We start from the raw sequence: 21,743 nt of genomic DNA, 5'->3' as shown, positions 1-21,743 counted from the left end.
ACACAAGGGACATGTATTATCAGCCACAGGAAGATAAAATGGATGATTTGAAAATAAGCCATGTGGTGGGAAGCTTATGAGAGGAGAATTATTCTGAAATTGAAACTTCCAAACCTGAATACACCTTAAGTTAGCTATGTATTTAGACAGGGAAGAATCAGTCACCTTCCTTTTCAAAATTTCAAAGTGGTTGGATGAAAGTGTATCAACAAATATAAAGCCCTTATCAACTGGTAGTCATTTAACTGAGCTTCAAAATAAAGGTGTGTTCATTGTCTATGTCATGGGACTGTCCGTCAGTGTGATCACCTAATGTCCTTTAGTCTGTCTCTGGAAACAGTTAAAAAATAGACTCAACTTACTGAATTTTATACTGGAGTGAATGGTACTAGGACACATTTTGGTTGACATGACCTCTGACAATATTTCTGCTTTCCTTAAAGGATTAAAGTGCTGACTGTCAAAGGAGAGAATAAAAGTTTTAAAAATCACTCAGTGATAAATTAAAAAAAAAATACTAAGAAGCTAAGGAGTAGGTTTACGTTGGACTTTTTTAAGAACTCTAAATTTAAACACTAGGAGCTATTTTACACATTTTCTACTCACCTTTTATACATTTAGGACTTTTATTTTTATGGAAAATCTATATGTCATCATAAGGAGAGTACCGCAGCATAGACCTGCTTAATTCTCAGGGAGTTCTGCTTCATTCTGTAACTTCTGGTTAAAGCTATAGACTGGGACTTTCCTGGTGGCGCCGTGGTTAAGAATCTGCCTGCCAATGCAGGGGATAGGGGTTCGAGCCCTGGTCCAGGAAGATCCCACATGCCGAGGAGCAACTAAGCCCATGCAGCGCAACTACTGAGCCTGCGCTCTAGAGCCCAGAAGCCACAACTACTGAAGCCCGCACGCCTAGAGCCCGTGCTCCGTAACAAGAGAAGCAACCGCTGAGAAGCTCACGCACCACAACGAAGAGTAGCCCCTGCTCGCCGCAGCTAGAGGAAGCCCGTGCACAGCAACGAAGACCCAACACGGCCAAAAATAAATAAATTTATTTTTTAAAAAAAGCTATAGACTTATAGAAATGTATTTCGAGTGGGACATTTATGGATAAGTGGATGTTTTGGTTCAAAGGAATGAAAGTTGTGGGCTTCATTTGAAGTAAATTTGAATGACATAATGAAAGTACCCTTGAATGACATCTTTCTTCCTGTTGTCTAAAGCAAGAATTTAGCATAGTTTAAAGATATGCCATACCACTCAAGAAGAAGTAAAAAAAGGCTTGTACCTATTTAATTTCCAAACCATCCAAAAAAAACAAATGATCATATGTGTTTTAATTAAAATCTTATAATATTGTAGTAAAACCTCATTAACATAAATGTGATTAATTTGGAATTTGATCATTGGGAAATCAGACACATGTATACTATTTGCTAGGCAATTTAAGTGTAAAGAAAATTGGCATAGAGTTTGGCTTGGAATGAGCACAAAAGCAGTGTTTTCAGACGTTTATTGAATGGTCTTTATCAAATTATTACCGACACGTCATTATGGTGAGTTATTCAGTGTTCACTAGTTGTTGTCCTCAAATGCTGGAGATCTCAGAGAGAGATTGAAGTAGGAGTTGGGGCAGGGAGGAGATAAACTCCAACTGATCTGGGGGTGAGATAAAAGAGGGTACTGTGAAGAAACTGGCATTTAAGTTGACCATTGAAATAATGTTAGGAAGTGTAGAGGTTGAGTTTGGGTTTTAGGAAAGGAAATCCCAGACATCTGTTGGGCAATGACAAAGATGAAAAGTCTGAAAAACAGGGTCTTTTTTAATTTAGCTGAGGATCATGCATGTACAAAAAGTTAAGCTTTGAGATATAGAATTGGGACATACTCTAGAGGATTTTGAATGATTACATTTCATTTTGCAAGCAATAGGAAAAGTCTGTTGGATATAAATAGGAAGTAATTTCCTGGGGCAGGTAGAAACAGGAAAATTAGTAAGCAGAATAATGATGTAATAAAAACTTCATAGAAGATGATGGCAATGGAACAAAATGAAAAGCTTCTATTGTATTAGAAGGAATGTAAGGCTCGGCAAAGGATCAAAGGTCAGAGCTGGGCGAACAGAGGAATCAGGGATAACTTTTAAATTTTATGCCTAGTGGCTGGCTAACGAAAATAAAAAAAGGAAGAAGCTATGCTACAATAAACAGACATACAAATATCAGGAGAATTATTTGGGGGCCGTAAGGTTCATTGGTTTGGATTTCAGCCTGTTGAGATGGCTATTCCACTGGAACACTTAGAGGCCACTAACTATGCAGGATGTAGTTAGAAATGCATGACTCCATCTCAGAGGTTAAGGCCAGTGATAGAGTTGAGAACAATTTACTTTACGGTATCAGTTTAGCCTGTGGCGACTGATGAGACCAATGAGCGAGTGAATACAGGGATGAAAAGTGGGATGAGATAGTAATGTAGAATGCCAACTTAAGTGGTGGAAGAAGAGAAGTCACGTAAAGCTTGAGGAAAATTAATTTCTGCTAATATATAAATATGAGTGAGAAACTACGAAAATGCAGAATCATAGAAACTGAAGATTTGGGAGAGTTTCAAGTAGGAGGAGTGAACAAAGTTGTAAAGTGCCGCAAACAAGAGTTCATGGACCAATATAAGGCTGTTAATATTGGCAGTTAGAAGATTAACACACAAAGAATAAAGTTCAGTTTCAGAGGAAGGGGGAAGTAGAAAAAACGTGTTTACTTTTTCCTGTACTGGTGCAGATCTTAATACCTTCGTAGGGATTAAGTTTCTGTCTCATTAGCTCATTTTAATAAATAAGATAGCTAAAACATAATGTACCTCCCACCCATCTCAAGTTCTTATTGGGTAAATTGCTATTTACCAGAAATCATTTGTCTTCAAATATGGTTTAAGTTAGTTTTATCCATAAGTTAGGCTAAACTTTCCTACAACTGGGATCTTTATTAAGAAAGCTAGTGTATTTTCACTTCAAAATACCCATATTTAAGTTGTCTGTGTTTTCTGATCTCTTCACTCCCCACCCGCCATAGACAATGAATTTGTCCTTGCAAGATAGCAAGGCATTAGACTAAATAATAGACCTGACCTAGAAAACTTCTTTGCAAGGTTTAGGATAGGCATATGTCCTACAGAACGTCAGTCCCAGTGTGAATATTCTAAATAATGATGTTTGCAAGGTGACAAAGGATGTCTGAGAACCCATTAGATCAAAGCTCAGGTGTTGGCTGCTGAGACTTGGTGGGGTGAATTGCCACTGACAGTACTAGGAAGAGGACCTAGCATTTAAGAGAAGACACTTCTTGTTATTTTTCAAGAGATATGTGCCTAATAATCAGGCTGTTAATTGGACTTTTGAAAATTGAATCAGTTTTAAATAAAATTTAAAATATAATTGCAAGGACTATGTGTTTTATAAAAAGTAAATCCAGCTGGACATTTGTTTATTTATTTGTTTAGATTGATAATTAAGTTGGTTTACAAGTGTATGCCCAATTTATGTTTGACATCTAAAGACATAATTGTTAGGAGTGACTCAAGTGTGAATAGTGGGACAGGTTTGTCACATCAGTTGATTTCAACAACAGGCAAAAGAGTAGCCATGTATAAATCTGGTCCCATTTCAGGGTTTGACCAGAAGTCCCTTCCTCCATTCCATTTAATGACAAATATTTACTTCATCAGAGAGAGGGGAGAAGAGAACCTTTTACTCAATACTTAGAGACAAAAATTTAAAGATAAGCATCTTCAGTAGTGAAATATGGGAATTGTTTTAATCTCTTTAAGACTTTGGGGTAGAAACGTCTGACATCAGATTATTTCAACTAGAGCAGATGTCATAAGGGGGCAGGGGAACCTGAAAGAGTGCGAAATTCTTGTTAGGACAGAAGTGTGGTCTTTATTCACCACAAGCCTGAGAGAGATCCAAGTGGGTAAAAAGAAAGGAGCATGACTGAATTCTGAATTCTTCACAGTTAAGATCATGGACTAATTTTTGCAATGCCACTTTTTCTCTTCTAAAAACTTAAGGGAGAAATGAATTCTTAACATAAAAATAATTTGTCTGTGAAAATTATTTATTAGTAATTAAAGTGACCATAGTTTTAGTGAACTATTATGACTGAAATACCATTTTATTTTGTATATTCTATCTACTCTTAGTATAAAGTAAAAATGATTACCTAGGTTATTATTCTACTGTAATTGTCAAGGCTTGGCTTTGCAGTGAGTGTTGGTTTTACAGACAAAGTTGACTTTCTATATCACAGGTTCTATATGCTTTGCACACATCATTGTATGCAGTCCTCCTGGAAGAGAAACTCTGAGAGTAGTAGGAGAAAATTGAAATTCACAGCAGTTAAATACCCTGCTCCAAACCATACAGCTAGTGGAACTAGGATTTGAACCCTAGGCTGCCTTCAAAGTGCAATCAAGATCTTTGACAAATACAGTCTCTCTAGAGCAAGATGAATAAGAGGGGGTTTTTGTAACATTCAAAACCAGGTGCAAATCCAAAATTGTTTAGTTTGCAGGCGGTCTGACCTCAGAACATATTTTTAATCTCTTTGTTTCCTATTTATTTTAATGTATTCTATATTATAAAAGCCCTCAATGAATAAAAATCTAGAGTTATATAAAAGATATATTGGGAAAGTATTTACTGCATTAATGGCCTTTGACTTATTAAAAAAGGATTTCTTTAAATATCCTCATGAAGTGTATGTTTCCACTTAAAATTTAATTAATATATCTTCTTAGCACTTGCTGTCCTGGATACTGTCTACATTATGCAGAAATTAAACAGAAGACAATATAGTTTTGAACTTCAAAGAACTTAAATCCAAGGAGGAAACAAAGGCAAATAGTAACAAAAGCAAAAGTGAAATAAGAAGCATACTGAAAATAAACGTTGCTCTGGAAGTTGTAAGAAAAAAAAAAAACAACTAAGAAATTCATTGCCAGAATGGGACTTGAAGGACAGGTAGAATGCTGGTACGAAAAGGAACAGGTAGAATGGAAGTAACCATATCTCCTGTATGTGTACCTAGGTGTGCATGATGGCAAGGTAAGAGCAAGTACTCTTGCTTGAGCTATGAGGTGCTTGCCATACAGGGTTAAAGAAGAGACGGGGAAGGGAGGAGGAGGCTATATCAGGGAATGCCTTGATGTTTTTACTTAATTGAGAGGGTCCATGATGGTTTTGACCTGGTAAGTTACACGTTAGATGGTCACTCTGGTACTGGCAGGTAGAATTGATCAGATTCCATAGACAGGAGACTCTTTGAGATATTCCAAGCGAGAGCTAGCTCTGCCCAAACTAGAGAGATAACAATGGGAATGCAAAGAGGGAGTGGGTAGGAAAGACGATTCTGTAATAAAATGTGCAAGACATAGAAATTGAGAGTTAAGGAAAAGGGAGGGCCTGAGTATCCAAAGAAATTTTCGGAGCAAAAAGCTAAGAGAAACTCGTGGGCAGGGAGGCATGAGAGTCTCATGAGGTCAGTTTTCAGGAACATATTCATTGCTGTTTTTTAAAGCAACTTCTAAAGTGGGTGATAACTGTATTTTCCTTGGCTAGCTAAGGAATGAATCCATGTTAACCAAAGAAAGTGTTATATTATGCAAAGTCTATAGAATTGTGTTTATGACTGCAAAATATGATACTTTAAAAGGAAATTATAAGGTTTAATTGAGCTTCATATTGATACATATTGATACCTAATGGCTTCAGTCCATAGTAAGCACCACATAAAAAGCTACGGTGTGTCAAACATTATTGCTAAAATAAAGAGTGGATGGCACTCATCCTTTTCATTTCTGTTGACTAAGAAGGATAGAGTATGAGTTTTCCTTAAAAATAGCTTCTATCTTAGTAACAGAAATACAAGCATGTATGTAAAAGTGAGTATTTTTCAAAGGGCTCCTGACTGCTTTCCCCAAATTGGATATCTTTTGGTAAGCAAGGAAAGGTAGATGAATACTAGGTATGCTACCAGCATCGTGTGCCACAGCTTGTTCTCTGCTAGGAGCTGTGATTTTCATATAGTGTTTTTTTTTTTTTTAATCTGTAAAACCCTACACATTTGATTCTATAATAATCTTTATTTTACAAATGAAAAAAATTAGGATTAGAGAATTTAAGTAACTTGTCTCTAAATTAAGCAACTGTTGAGAATTTCTGGTTGAAGACAGCTGCAGTGGGAATGATAAAGGACAAATGGATGAATACAACTTACATCTACATGTTAGAACCAAAAAGCCTCGGTAATTGATTGAATAATGAGATTAAGTAGATTTCAGGCCAGGGGTTATCTAGGATGGTTCCAAGGTTTCTGGCTTGCAAATCAGGTAGAGCGTTGTTCCATTCTCTGACACAGGGAATATCTGGTGGATGTCTGTGGGAGGGAAGGTGATGAGATTGAGCTTGGGCATGCTGTTTGACATGAGTGTGAGATATGCAAGGGGACAGATTTAATAGACTGCTATTATAAGGATTAGGAGGCTTAGAATACAGGAATGGACTGGAGATAATGCTTTTGTAGTCATCAATTATGAATTAATCATTAAAGACATGGATGAGTGTATAATATTGCCCAAAGAGCATGTGTAGAATAGAAGATAAAAGGGCTATGTGTAACACCCAAGGGAACAGCAGCCTTTCAGGGGAAAGCAGAGAGGAGGGCAGAGAAGAGACTGATAAGAGTGTCCAGTAAAGTGAAAATCCTCAGGGCACACACAATTTCATTTTAGAGTTCAGTGATGTCACTTTTTTGTGAAACAGCTATTACAATATTGCATCTGCCCTACATCTCTCCTCTGTCCTTAGTGTATTAAATGGCACATTTTGCATTTCCATTAGGAGAGGAGAAAAAAAAGAGAAAAAATTTCATTGAAATTGCCAGGGCATAATGTATGATTGACATGGGTATTTGTATACTTGTCCATAACTCTATAGGTAAGTTTTGACGGAAAGACTGGTGAAATCTTCAAAATGACAAACATTTATCTTTTATATAATCCTGGCGTGGGGGGGTAGAAAACAGGGCAGAGTGGGACTGTTATAGTTCTTTCTTGTACTACTGCTTTTAACCCAGGAGTCACTCATAATTAGGAATAATAACTTTGAAAGGTTCATACCTTACCATATGGTTCATATACCTTACCAAAATGTAGCCCAAATAGTCTAAGTAGGAGAATTAATGTAAAATAATATCTTGGTTAACAGAAATGTCATGAAAGTTTATACCATTTTTGTACCACAACTGCTAAGAGAGTACACCTTCGACTAGAATGAAGTAGCTCATGTTTCCAGAGACTATTTTATGACTATAGAGTTGTATTAGTTGATTTGTTTCTTTATTTTTATAAGTATATACTGTAACAAGTATAGTCTATTATCTAGTCTAAATACAGTGTCAATAGACTTTGAAAGAAACCAAATGAGAATAATACAATAATCTCTGCTGAATTTATTCTATATTAATAAATATTAACTATATATTAATGCTATATTAACCTGGAATAAATTTCCTAATTTTAATATAAGGTGGGATAAGAGTGTTTCAAAAGGTAGTTAGTAATCATAGCTGTGTTGAAAATTAAATCAGAAATTTTAAGGAAAGTATTGTTTGGAAAAATAGTGGCAATATATTTAAAGTTGTTCAATGAAGCAGTGACAAAAGTGCAAATTTTAGCTAGATTCTAGTTTCAAATCTAGAGTCAGTTCAAGTATTTTCAGCCTCAGAACAAAATTAGTTTTCTCATTTCAAATTTAGAAGAATAAAGCATAAATATTTGGAGTGCTGTGAAGCTATGGAGGTTCTAGAATTTATGGTTGACCTAATCTGTAGTTCTAGAGATAAATCTGCTGTACCAATATTTTTCATGTGCCCTATTTATTACTGTTTATTCTAATCTATGATTGGTAATTTTACATATAAAGTACTTCAAAACACCTCCAAAGAGTCTTCTCAAAGGTAGCTTTTTTAAAGATAGATCTTCTGGATCTTCTCCCTTGTTTTCATTCATATTGTATATTAACTATAGGGGAGTTTATTTTTGCTTCTTTATCAGATAAATGGGGGTATGGGTGTTCATGAATTTATTTCTATAACATTTTATAGAAAGTAATTTTTAGAATTCTATAATCACAATGCCTTGCTTTAGGAATATATTAATTTTACTTAGATTTAACTTTATGGCCACTGAAGGAGCTACCTTATTTACCAAACTGACATTCCGTTCTTCTAGTCATTTATTTAACCATAAGTCAGTAATAATTTTTATGGTGGTGGGGGGCAGTGAGAACAGGCTGGTCATTGTCTACATCTTAAAATCTGATTTTTTTTATTTATTGTAGGTTTTATTGGGATTTAATAATGCTTATAATGATGGTTGGAAATCTGGTCATCATACCAGTTGGAATCACATTCTTTACAGAACAGACAACAACACCATGGATTATTTTCAATGTGGCTTCAGATACAGTTTTCCTTTTGGACTTGATCATGAATTTCAGGACTGGGACTGTCAATGAAGATAGTTCTGAAATCATCCTGGACCCTAAAGTGATCAAGATGAATTATTTAAAAAGCTGGTTTGTGGTTGACTTCATCTCATCAATCCCAGTGGATTATATCTTTCTCATTGTAGAAAAAGGAATGGATTCAGAAGTTTACAAGACAGCCAGGGCACTTCGCATTGTGAGGTTTACAAAAATTCTCAGTCTCTTGCGTTTATTACGACTTTCAAGGTTAATTAGATACATACATCAGTGGGAAGAGGTAAGACATATCTTTTACATTTTTAAAGCTACTATATCATGTGATTTAAACTATAACTTTCAAAATGAGCAACTGTGCTATGTATAATGAGTTTTATGAAATTCAAAAAGAAAAATTTCATTTTTTTTTTTTTTTTGGTATGTAAGTGGTATATTTGTATCCTCAAAAGATATGGTCGAATACTGGATTTGAGTGAAGTGAAAAAATTAGTGATTGTAAAACGTTTGTCTTATGCCAATTCAGTCTTTTTTTAAAATGTCTTTATTGGAGTATAATTGCTTTACAATGGTGTGTTAGCTTCTGCTTTATAACAAAGTGGATCAGCTATACATATACATATATCCCCATATCTCCTCCCTCTTGCGTCTCCCTCCCACCCTCCCTGTCCCACCCTTCTAGGTGGTCACAAAGCACAGAGCTGATCTCTCTGTGCTATGCAGCTGCTTCCCACTAGCTATCGTTTGGTAGTGTATATATGTCCATGCCACTCTCTCACTTCATCCCAGCTTACCCTTCCCCCTCCCCGTGTCCTCAAGTCCATTCTCTACGTCTGCGTCTGCGCCTTTATTCCTGTCCTGCCCCTAGGTTCATCAGAACCATTTTTTTTTTCTTTTAGATTCCATACTAATTTTTTTTTTAAAGCAAATCTACTTTAATCAACAAATTTTTATCTTAACCAGTGCAGCCCCTCTTCCACCATGGGAGATTGTTTTTATTTAATATCTAATATTAGTTTGTTTTATCTAACACATCAAGTACCATCTTTGACAAAGCTGTAGGGTCTGATTGCTAACCTAGTTTGTATCATTAGCTCTGTGAAATAATGTGGAATATGTTTCCTCTAATATTGAAATTTCAGAGAATTTGTGTTTGAAGAAAACAGATTTTTTTTTTTAGTATTTCCAAGTTGTATGTGTAAAGACTGATTTTAGTATAATAATTTTGCTCATTCTTATTCTTTGCCTATAATTATTTATTATAGGTTCTCTCTACTAGTTCATTTCATAATACTGAAAAACAGCATACCCCGGAGAGAAATTATTACATAAAAACCACAAATACTACAGTGAATAAATACAGTGAATCTGGCCAATATTTTGCTGAATAGGGCATCTGTTGTTCTTAGGCAATTGGTGGGACCTGAAAGGGCTCAGCCAACTGGAGTTTCCAAAGATCTGAGTTAAATGTACCATCACCAAGCAAAGGAGGTTATGTCCCTAATTTCAGAGTCTGCATATTAACTTTTTGATTTTCTTTTCCTTCTAAATGTATCTTAAAAAAATTAATTATAACTTGAACTTTATTGTCTGCATAAAAATGAGGGTCACAGAGGACTCCAGAGTGCCTAAACCTGCACTAAAGAAAACCATACGTTGGCTAGGAATGAATCGCCACTTTACTAGCTACAGAGATGCTTTTTAGGATGAATTATATTTTGGAATTTAGGTTTAAACAAGTCATAAAATGGAACTTCGGTGAACATTAGCTCTGCTTTCTGTGAGACTGTAACAATGTTTTCTGTGTGCTTGTTGATGACATTTTGGTTCCTAGGATTTCAGGAAATGACATACAATAATAAGACACTGCATAAGACACTGCTAAAAAGACATAAAAATGGATCATTCTTAAAATATGGATACGGATTATATTTAAAATAAGATGAAGCACATTTGAGAAATTGGATTCGTCTTATAATGTGTCTCTATATAGCACATTCCATCTAACATGTAAAAAATGTTTGGTTTTCAAACATTATTATGCTAATGTTAATATCAAAACAAGGTGATAATTGATAAAAATAGCTAATATTTATTGATGGCTTATTATATGTCAAGTAATATGTTTGATTCTTTACATGGATTAGTTCATTGAATCTTGCTAATAACTCTGGTTAACTTGCCCAGATTCACAGGGTTAGTAATAGGTGGGGCTGGGATTCTGACCTTGGCAACCTGATCTTGACAACCTGACCTGACCTTGGCAAAGCTCTTAACCACATAACCATATAGCTTCTCACCATAACATATATATTCTTTTAATGAGAAATACCTTAATATTACACCATTTTATATATATAATCAAAAATTGTAGGAAACTTTTCTTAACTGAACTTTGTGGTCCAAGCAACATAAAATCTGAATATTTGCTTCTTAAAACATGGTCACAAAAAATATTGTAATGAGTAGCCTGTGAGAAGAAAAGTCACTGATATAAATACTCAGTCAATTATAAATACAGTGGGCAATGCGACTATTTTCAGTGTCTTGTAGTTTGAACCCAGTTACCCTAGAGAATGGCAGAAGGATGAACAGATGGCATTCTACCAGATAAAATGGCAGGCTGTACAGTCATAGAAGAGCACACTGCTTAATACCGTTGTCCTCTAGTTCCTGGCAGCGGTCACAGACACCTAGGTCTGTGTAACTTGATGGTGTTTCAAAGATGCCAGGATATAATTCAGGAGCATCAGCTCACTGCCATCATTACTGTAAAATGCAATTTAATATGCACTTACAGACATTTGGTAACCAAACCCATTCAAGCTAGAGTTGTGAGTTGGCAAGATCTTTCTTATAAATAAATGACCTTGATAATAAATGAATCATAAGCTCACTTCATGAAGAATGTTTTCTTGATTATATGATATCCCCATATAATATCACATATATCGTGGATATTTAATGTCTGTTAGTAACACTGCTAAGCAGAGAAAAAATACAGTAGTAATTAACCCAAATATAATACGGATTCATTATTTCATCACCTACGTGATTGAAACCAAAGTCACAAAGAAACTTGAATGGTTCCAAATTGGTAAAGCTCTACCTGGGTTTTATAAATGCCACCAGGATGTGTTTACAAGTAGAAACACAACAAATAATCAGGTTGCTCTATGAGCATTTAGAATAAGAGTACAGAGGAAGATGTGGGTTCACCCACATGTCTTTGAGTTCTGAGTGTTTTAGTACCAAGCTGGCTAATGCTAAATTCAGCAAATTTGGGGAAGTAATGTGTGAAGTCTGGGAGCTGCCACCGTTTTAAATGAATCATTCCCAAGGAAAGTGGCTGCCTTCTATAGGAAACTGCTTCCATCTTCAATGAGACATTTTTTTTTTCCGATCTGAATTAGTTCAACTGATAAACAACAGGAAGTGCCAAAGCCAGATAAATTAGAGAAATATTGTGAATGAAATACAGAAACTTTAAAATTTAGCCCTTATGTTACTATCCTTGCTAAAGTTGAATATAGTGGTTAATATAGAAGGAAAGAACTGATTTGGCCAACTGATTTATGAAACACATGGTGTTAAGAAGTCAGGGGGGAAGTTGGTTTCATGAGGCAATGATAAGATCAATGGCTTTAGGATGCACAATTAGGGCTCTCTGACACTGTACTGAAACTTTACATGTATGGCCAGGTGAGGTGAAAATCTGTGGCAATTGTTTAGATAAATCAGGTCAAAAAATTCCTTTTCCTGTAAACGCCCGAAAACAGAGGTGAATCTCTCCCACTCTTGTAATTTGGCTTAAAAAAATCATTCCCTTAATTCAACGTTGTTGTTATTGTTGTATTTCAAGTGAAGTCAGTGACCTGGGCCAGAGTGCTCTTTTGTAACCTATCACAGAGAACCCGTTCTCTGTGATCCTCCTAAAAGAGACATATGGTGAGGAAATCCTCAGAAATTAAATGGAATATTATTTACAATTTTTGACAATCACCAGCCACTGAAGAAATAAAGGGTAGATTAAGAGCTTAGTAAATAGGAGATTATTTAAAGGTGAAGAGTTCCAGGAGCATTGAATGCTGTAGCTGCTGATCCCTGTCATTTTATCAAAGGCAGATGATCCTTGAAATTATTCGATATTTTGGAAATAGTAATTGAAAAGAGAAATATTACTCTGTAATGGTTATCTATTTGTAGGATTCAGTGTCACAGAAAGTGGAAATCCTTCATGGGCAGTGTTAAAAATGGATGGCAAACACATGAAGCTCCTATAATAACTATGGCTTTGGAATACATACCTATAATATTTTAGTTTTCATTCTATATTTACTATCCCCTCAACTTTCCTTGTATAGATTTTAGCCCTCTCACAAATAACTTGCTTATTTTGAGGCAAGGAAGAGGGCTGTGGTTCTGATCTTCAAATATGTCTATAGCAATTTCAGATGAATGATGTGTCTGGAACGTTGCAATGCCCTTCTAGCAATCAGTATTAGATTTTTATCTTGCCTTAGAGGCAGATTTATGTACAAATTATGTTTAACAACAGAACATTAATAAGGAAATGTATTCTACAGGGAGCTAATACAGACTGCAGTTTCTGTCTTTGGTTAATTTTAGCATTCTAATTGGTTTAGATTAGAAACTAACTCTTGCTATAAATTGCAATACATATTATAACTCCTTCCATTTTGTAGAAAACACATAGAATTCTAAGACTTGCCATAAGCAAACACCAGTGTTTTCCTAAACCTGCCCTCTGCTAGAACTTAAGGAGGTTCCCTATTGCCTATCACATCAAATCTGTGTTTCTTTGCTGTGCCTTCAAGGCTCTCCAGCAAACCGTTCCCTTGTCTCACCATTGTCACTTCGTATTTGCGCCCAACAGCTATTTTCTGTTTGTTTTTTAGTTTTATAATGCTTCTGGCAGAGAATGACTTTTTTTTTTCTGCTTCTGGTAATTTTGCATGTGCCACACCTCAGATTTGGAAAGGCTTTCTTTTTCTATTATTCATTTAAAATTTATGCTCAAACTCATCTCCAGAAAATATTCTGCATTGATAGACTGCATTATAATGGTCAATACTTTTACTTTGAACAATTCTACTGTCTCTGCGTGCATTTGTTCATGCCCATAGCTGGGTTGTGAATACTTACTTATATATGCATTTCCTTTTCTTTTCCTGGGCATAAATGTCTGTAGGGAAGAGTCAGGGTCAACTTTTTGCCCTTGAATATCCTTGTACACTAGTATAGAGTTCTAAACACAATAGGCTATCTGAGTATACCTATCTGCTTACTACATGGCAATGCTCCATGTTCTAAATCCATTAAATAATTGCAAAGGTATATGTATTCTTCACTCCCAAGCATTTAGTGAATAATTTCTATATGCAGATGCTAAACATGAGAATACAAAGCATATCTCAGCTTTGCAGGAAAAACAGACATGTGAACAAATAATCACAGATGGTGCGGTAAGTGATGGCATAAAAGAGGGAGTGAACAACACAGCTTTTTTTGCAGGAGAAGAAAGCCTCAGAGATACTCGAACTGAGTTTTGAAGCTGGAGTCTGGATTACTAAGGTGAATAAAAGGGGGCAGAGGAGTACAGTCAGTAAGACATGAAGCATAAGCAGCCTAGCACAGTTCTGCATCTCTAGAGCCTAGGTTGCAAAGGCAGTGAGTTTGGAGGTATAGACAAGAAGTTGTGCTAATGATGGACTCACTCAGTAAGGTGTCATTGAGGCGTATTAGCTGAGGGATTTGCATTTTAGAATACTGCAGAGTTAACAGGATTGGAAACAACTGAGGATGGAACTAATAATATCAGTTAAGAGAGAGATTCATCACACATTTGCAGTTTTTATATATAGCTAGTGTCAGGCAGGATACTTTTTAGATATCTAAAGGGAAGTTTATCTTTACCAAGTATTCTTGCCATTGAAATATTTGTATCAAATAATAAAATATGATAAGGCCTTATATGAAGTATTTTTTGTAATGTTATAAAATTTAAATATTGATTATATTTGATATAATTAATAATCATTAATAGAATAATATATTAATGTGTTAATATAATTATATTATATTATTGATACAATTATATTTGAGTTTTGTATTTCACACCACCAGAAATGTGATGGTGTAAAATGGACCCTGTGCTAGAAATGAGCACTTATGGATGTTTATTCAAATTGTGCCTTTTATTTTCTATTTAATCTAGGGAAAAACGCTTAAAGTGACTTTTTTATGCCTACAACCTTAATAGAACAGTTGTGAAGTTCAAAGGAAATTAGATATATGGAAATTATTTGAAGTATTCAAGTTAATGTATGCCTATAATATTTATACATATGAGTATTCACGATGTCATCTTTCTCAGATTAGCACATTGACTAACAAAAACATTATTATGTGTGTGTGAGTTGCGTAATATTTTTTTCAGGCAAATATTGATTCTGCTAAAGACCACTAGGTGTCCTCTATTGGTTGTATTACTTCAGAGTTCTATATTCTGAAATACCAAAACTGTCTTTTTTGAAATTATTCATTTATACTCTCTTAGAATCACCTAATTGCTTGGCTATCTATGTCTAGATAAAATAGACGACAATGAATATTCATATATGTAAAGATTATTTCTCTTTATCTATACTTTCTCCTCAGGTTAAAGAAAGAGTTTGTTAAGTTCATTCTCTAAAAAATCATTTTTATTCCAAGAGAATTGTTTTCAGTATTATACTGTGTGTTTTTTAAGATGGTATTTTTTTTTTTGCGGGCCTCTCACTGTTGTGGCCTCTCCCATTGCGGAGCACAGGCTCAGCAGCCATGACTCACGGGCCTAGCCGTTCCGCGGCATGTGGGATCTTCCCGGACAAGGGCACGAACCCGTGACCCCTGCCTTGGCAGGCGAACTCTCAACCACTGCGCCACCAGGGAAGCCCTTAAGATGGTATTTTAACAGACACCCTGAAGTTCTAACGTACGGTGTAATGAGTTCTATTTGGATAGGCAGTATTATTAAGTCAAGACAGTTAAAAAGAGATTGACAAAGTATGTGTGGGTGTATGTGTGTGTGCGTGTGTGTTAGGGGTAAGATATATAATTTTATGAATGCTTTTTGGTTAGTACCTTGCAGCAGATCTATATAATCCTGATGCTTTTGACATGGAGATGTCAGTTTAACGCTAAAATATAAGATCAAATTTGAAATGTCCAGGACTCTATTTTAATATTAAAACATTAGAATTTCTTAATGCCCCATCATTGCCCAATCTATGTTCCTGTTTTGCATGTGTTTATATGCTTCCTTGGCTATATGTTGATAACTAGACTCATATCCCAAATTTCCAAACTATGTACCCTTATGCCTCAAAATCTACATGACATCTCTATAGAGATATCTTGTGAGTTCCTCAAGCTCAGTATGTTCATTTCCCCTTCAAGTCTCCTCCGTCTCTCTTGTTTCCTGTTGCTCAATTCAGAAATCCAAGAGGTATCCTTGACTTCTCCACTTTCATTCTCCATAGCTAACAGTAACCAAGTTCTACTGGTTCTACTTCTTGGAATGTGATTTGAATTCTAATATTCCTTCACTCAGTCCTCTCTATCACCATCCTAGTCCAAGCCAACATCAGTCATTTCTCTTTTGCATTTTTATAGTAGAGTCATTACTAGGTTTAAAAATTCTCCCTTGCTGATCTTCCTAGGGCCTCAAAAGTGACATTTTTGAAGAGCAAATATTACCATATCATTTACCTGCTGAAAATATTTCTATGGTGTTTCAGTATCATAAGGACAAATTCCAAAATTCAAGGTCCTTTGAAATCTGATTCTTTTACCATGTCAGCCTGGAAAACTGCTTGCTCATTATTATTATTATTTTAATAAATTTATTTATTTTGGCTGCGTTGGGTCTTTGTTGCTGCACGCGGGCTTTCTCTAGTTGTGGTGAGCGGGGGCTACTCCTCGTTGTGGTGCGTGGGCTTCTCTTGCGGTGGCTTCTCTTGTTGCAGAGCACGGGCTCTAGGCGCACGGGCTTCATTAGTTGTGGTACGGAGGCTCAGTATTTGTGGCTCACGGGCTCTAGAGCGCAGGCTCAGTAGTTGTGGCACATGGGCTTAGTTGCTTCTCAGCATGTGGGACCTTCCCGGACCAGGGATCGAACCCGCGTCCCCTGCATTGGCAGGCGGATTCTTAACCATCACGCCACCAGGGAAGTCCCTTGCTCATTCATTTTTAACTAGTCTGAACCTCTTTATGTTTGTCACATATACTGTTTTAAGGCCTTTACAAGTGTTGTTCACTTTTCCTAGAACTCTGTTCCTTTGGCCAACCCCAATTCATCCATCACATTTTGTTGCTATGACTTCTTTGACTTTAACTTAAGATACCCTGGGGTGGAATTAATGAATCTTTCAGGTAATGTTAGTTCCAACTGTAATATGCAGAAATAGCCTCACATGCTTTTGCTTTGTAACATTCATCACTTTTGTAATTTTCTTAAACTCTGCCTTCCCAGCTATATATTAAGCTCCAGAAGGGCAGAAACCTTAGATTTCCTGTATCTTCAGCTGCTAGCATAGTATCTGGAAAATATGGGCACAAGAATACTTGCTAAATGAGTTAAATTATGCCCTCAAGGGAATTTCAATTCAGCAGATATGTAAACATTCAAACATGTAAGAAAAACAGTAGAATGTCTTAAATCCAATATTAGAAGCATTTATAGCATAGAAAAAAACAAAAGAGAGAAATGTACTATGAGAGTGTGGTAGAGGGTAGAGGAGAGGCTCTAAATAAGGCATCCTAATAAATGTGGCCACTTTGAAAACCAAGCTTGAAAGTATATATCCTTCCAAGTGGGTAAGGCTGGGAAATATTCTAAGAGAACTGAGAAATCATGGATGAATTCAATCTAGCTCATCATTTATAGATGGGGATGATAGTGATTTTCTGCCCAATCTCATAGAATGGCTTTGAGGCTCAAATGAGATGTAATTGTTGAACATACTTAGAAACTATAAAGTTTACAGAAATGAGCATTACTGTTATCATAAAAGTCTCCACTAGTTTAAAATATGTAAAATCTCAACAGACAGTTCAACTCTTGGCCCTTTAGTGTGCTTACTGCCTTTCTAAATATTGGAAGCATTACAAATACTATTATGCATTATTTCTGTCCAAAATATACCCAGTAATGATTTGAAGCACTAAATGAGTCAGGCTAATTTAGGACAAAGTGCATTCAGTCTTTCATTTCTCCAGAATTTCTGGAGAAATGTATCAGTTTTTCATTTCATTGTGCACACAGACATAACATGTATTATGCGTGCTGTTATTTTAGACTCATCTGTGTGCTATTAGAGTGCAAACTGGGAATGCCATTGGTTCCTGAGTACTGGACCCAAAATTTGTGATGTGATTCTATTTTAAACTTGAATTCTAGTTCAACTGCCAGAGTGTTTCATAAAAACACTTTATACCGTGTTACTTTAATTATCTGGGTAATTATCTCAACTGAAAAGGTCACTGTTTTTAGTCTTGTATACATACTGTGATGCACCTGTCTACAAAAAGGAGGTGTGAAGAGACATGACTTAAATTGGAAAATGATACAGTGGCACCCAAGAATATTTTGTTGTTACAATGAGGTGAAATTTAGCTCATCTCTGAAGGAAATGTTGAATATGTAATCACAGAGGGAAAATATGTGCTTTTTTACTGTCAGTTTCTAACAAGTCAGTCTTTCACTTTAGTCAGATACAATGTCAGAAGTGTTTTTATTAATTTGAAATATTTTGGAAAACAGAATTTTGCTTGCATTATGTCAAAAGTAGTAGTTAATTCAAATTTCATTGAGCAAAGCACAGTCATTGAAATATATGAGAATTTGTCACAGAAAGTCAGTTTTATAAGACATTATTAACTGTGTTATGAAAGCTCAAGAATAAATAAAATTAGAACCCTTGAATTGCACTGAGTAATGGACGAGAGAGACCTACTTTGATTTCTCTTTCTGTCTTGCTGATGTATACACTTTAGATTTTGTATTAGAGAAGTCGTGTTCTAGTGTGAAAGGGAAATACATTTGGTTGGTTATATAATTCTGGTGGTTATTTTGAGTTACGTCTACCATTTAGGCCATTTTTTTAAAAAGAGAGGCAAAATCTTTTTCTTAGTACGTCTTAAAGTGAAAGTAGACATTGAGCAAGGCTTCTGGAAACTAGTCCCACAGTTTCATATAATTTAAAGCAGTTGTGAAGGAAGAGAATAGTAGCTATTTTGAGATAATCTTATTTGTCAGGAGTGGTGGAATCAAAATGGTTTTCCGTTAAGGTTGGTCATCAGTGGGAATATTTGCAATAATATGCTGATTATTTCAACGTGCTGCTTTTTTCACGGTTACTGATGTGGAGATATGAGCTGGGTGAACATATGAAATAAAGGGAATTCAGCTGAATTGAAATGAAAGTCAGGAGTACCTTGCACAAGTCATTTCTAGACACTTTTCTCTCATTTAAAAAATGTGGATGATAGCTTCTACTTGGCTCATATGGTTGTTTTAATAATAAAAAAGAAAATTCATATGAAAGTGCTTTGTAGACTTTAAATTGAAAGTCTAAAGAACATAGTAATGTGAGATATAATTAGCCAGTCAAATTATTTTACTATCTTTTTCACAGAATCCCTGAAAAAAATGAAATTCCTATCTTCTTCAATATTTGGCATCCTACCAGAGTGTAAAGGTAGCTTTCGGATTGTGATAGTGTGTAGCGTCCAAGAGCTTAACTCCCTAATAGTATCTAACAGAAATGTTTGGGGAATCAACTAATTTTGTGGAGGCTACACTGTTTTAGTATGGGAAGCAGTTCTCCATTGTGTGAAAATATGAATCTGTGATACTGAGGAGAAGGATAAACATTCAGAAGAACTTCTTCCAACTGACTGACATTGAATCACAAGCATTCAAATTCACAGGTTTTACTAATACTGTACAGTTGGACTTCCTGGTGGTGCAGAGGTTAAGAATCCTCCTGCCAATGCAGGGGACACGGGTTCGATCCCTGGTCCAGGAAGATCCCACATACCACAGAGCAGCTAAGCCCGTGCGCTGCAACTACGGAGCCTGCACTCTAGAGCCTGTGAGCCACAACTATTGAGCCTGTGCACCACAACTACTGAGCCCACATGCTGCAACTACTGAAGCCCACGTACTCTAGGGCCTGTATGCTGCAACTACTGAAGCCCGTGCACCTAGAAGCCCGTGCTCTGCAGCAAGAGAAGCCACCACAATGAGAAGCCCACACACTACGATGAAGAGTAGCCCCCACTCGCTGCAAGTAGAGGAAGGCTGCGCGCAGCAATGAAGACCCAACGTAGCCAAAAAAAAAATCCCCCCAAAAAACTGTACAATTAAAAATGCTTCTCCATTTTTATTCAATCTGAAATTCAGAGAAATGCAAACTTAGATAGTCCTTAACCTGGCGTAGGTTTACCTCCCCTTTTCCCCCTGCATATGGTTGTTGTAGAAGCAGAATAATTTTGTAATGACAATAATTAGTAAAAAATGCTAATAAAATTTGTTAGGAAAGAGTTATTGATAGATTTATGATATCTTAGGCGCACATATATTAATCATTTTAGAAAAATATTAGAACATGAATGGATTCAAAAAGTTGTATACGTATTTACTACCCTGACACACACAAAGCCAAGTTATTAGTAGTGGACTCTAGAAGTTCTAAGTGACTAGTTTTCTGTTTTCAGACATATCTTGAGACTTGTGACATTCATGACTAAAATTTCACCATTGGGGAATGATTCATTTCTGTTTCTTCAAGAAACAAAAGTTCTTATAGAACTTCAGATATAGTTTAAGCCATTACCAGGTAACATTTTAGCAGGCAATTTGTTGGCAGGTAGTGAGAGTAATTTGCAAGTAGTTGAGAGTAATTCTTACACAAAAAAATATAGGTATATGAATATGGGTTTCACAACTTGAGTGAGAGGTGCATAGGTGTGAGAGAGGGGTTCTACCACATTTGAGAAGTTCAGTTGGGCTGCAGAGGAGACAGAAAGACACCAGCAAGTGATAAAAAAAAAAAAAATTCACAGTTTTGCTGAAGTCTTTCCCTGTTGCCATATTACCAGTATTTGCCTAATGTCAAGGACAAATGTTTTAATGTTTCTAACTGTTATTTCTGGGAGTTTTACCAGCTGAATCATCCATCCCCTTTTCCATTTAGTTGAATTGTTATTTCAGATGTTCCAAAAATCTCCTGTGTCTTCAAATTAGAAGCTGACTCTGTGGTTACAGATGAAAAAATTTCTAGTTAGCACATGTCCTAGAAAAATGCTGCTGTTTTTGAAAGAATTCTGTTTAGTAGCACATTTCTTAAATGTATGATTCTGTACGTCCAATTAAACATTGTATGTATAATCGCATACTAACCATTCTAACGAAAAATAAGAGACTAGGTAATTCCTTATTCCTCATTTGTGAACTTCATATCTTTATATTCTTATCAGATATAGTATTTAATATATATTAATTGCTGAGCAATTAATTTGCTGAGCACTGTACTACATATAGGGATACAAAGATGAATAATCAAGACTACTGCTAAAAGGGATTTTGTAGTCTAGTGGAGGAATTAGAAAAGGAAATCAACAATCATGACAGATATCTATTAGAAATTTTTGAGTGGAAGATTTTGAGAATGATTATAAGACTGTATCTCAGCTAAGGCAGAAAGGCGTCTCCAATCAATTCACTAAGTCTGCTAAAGCAGCAGGAGTGGGGAGTGGTGGTGTCTGGGTCAGATATTTAACCTCCTTTGATTAATGAGTTGAAATAGAATGAGCTGTAAAATACCATGCTTCACTAAAATGTAAAATTTGTTGAGTTTTACAAACAGTAGAAACAATTTTATTTAAAGTAATATCAATACTGTGTTGAGATTGCAAAATGAGTCCCCATTACTGGACTATGAAACATTTTCATTTCATTAAAATCATACAAATTTATGAAAGATTTCTAAATGTAGAACGTTTTTTAGGAAGCAGAAAGGACATTATATTTAAACTTCATACATAATATTATAAACCCTGTAATTAGTGAGAGAATTTAACAAAAAGGAACATAGTTTCTCACTTGCTCACTCTCTTGTCCTCTTTTCTGTAGTAC

General features: G+C 35.6%; 1 protein-coding gene across 1 annotated transcript in view; it reads left to right on the top strand.

Annotated features, from left to right (window-relative positions):
- HCN1 (hyperpolarization activated cyclic nucleotide gated potassium channel 1) overlaps window positions 1–21,743 on the top strand; it is a 432,442-nt gene that overhangs the window by 39,932 nt on the left and 370,767 nt on the right. Inside the window, exon 2 of the mRNA XM_030881974.2 lies at window positions 8,399–8,822. Within this exon, the coding sequence (XP_030737834.1) occupies window positions 8,399–8,822 (424 nt within the window). The remainder of the gene's footprint in view (window positions 1–8,398; window positions 8,823–21,743) is intronic.

Source organism: Globicephala melas, chromosome 3, assembly GCF_963455315.2.
Source record: "Globicephala melas chromosome 3, mGloMel1.2, whole genome shotgun sequence".
Taxonomy (NCBI): domain Eukaryota; kingdom Metazoa; phylum Chordata; class Mammalia; order Artiodactyla; family Delphinidae; genus Globicephala; species Globicephala melas.
Note: the sequence above shows the minus strand (reverse complement) of the source record. Positions and strands in the feature narration are given on the sequence as shown.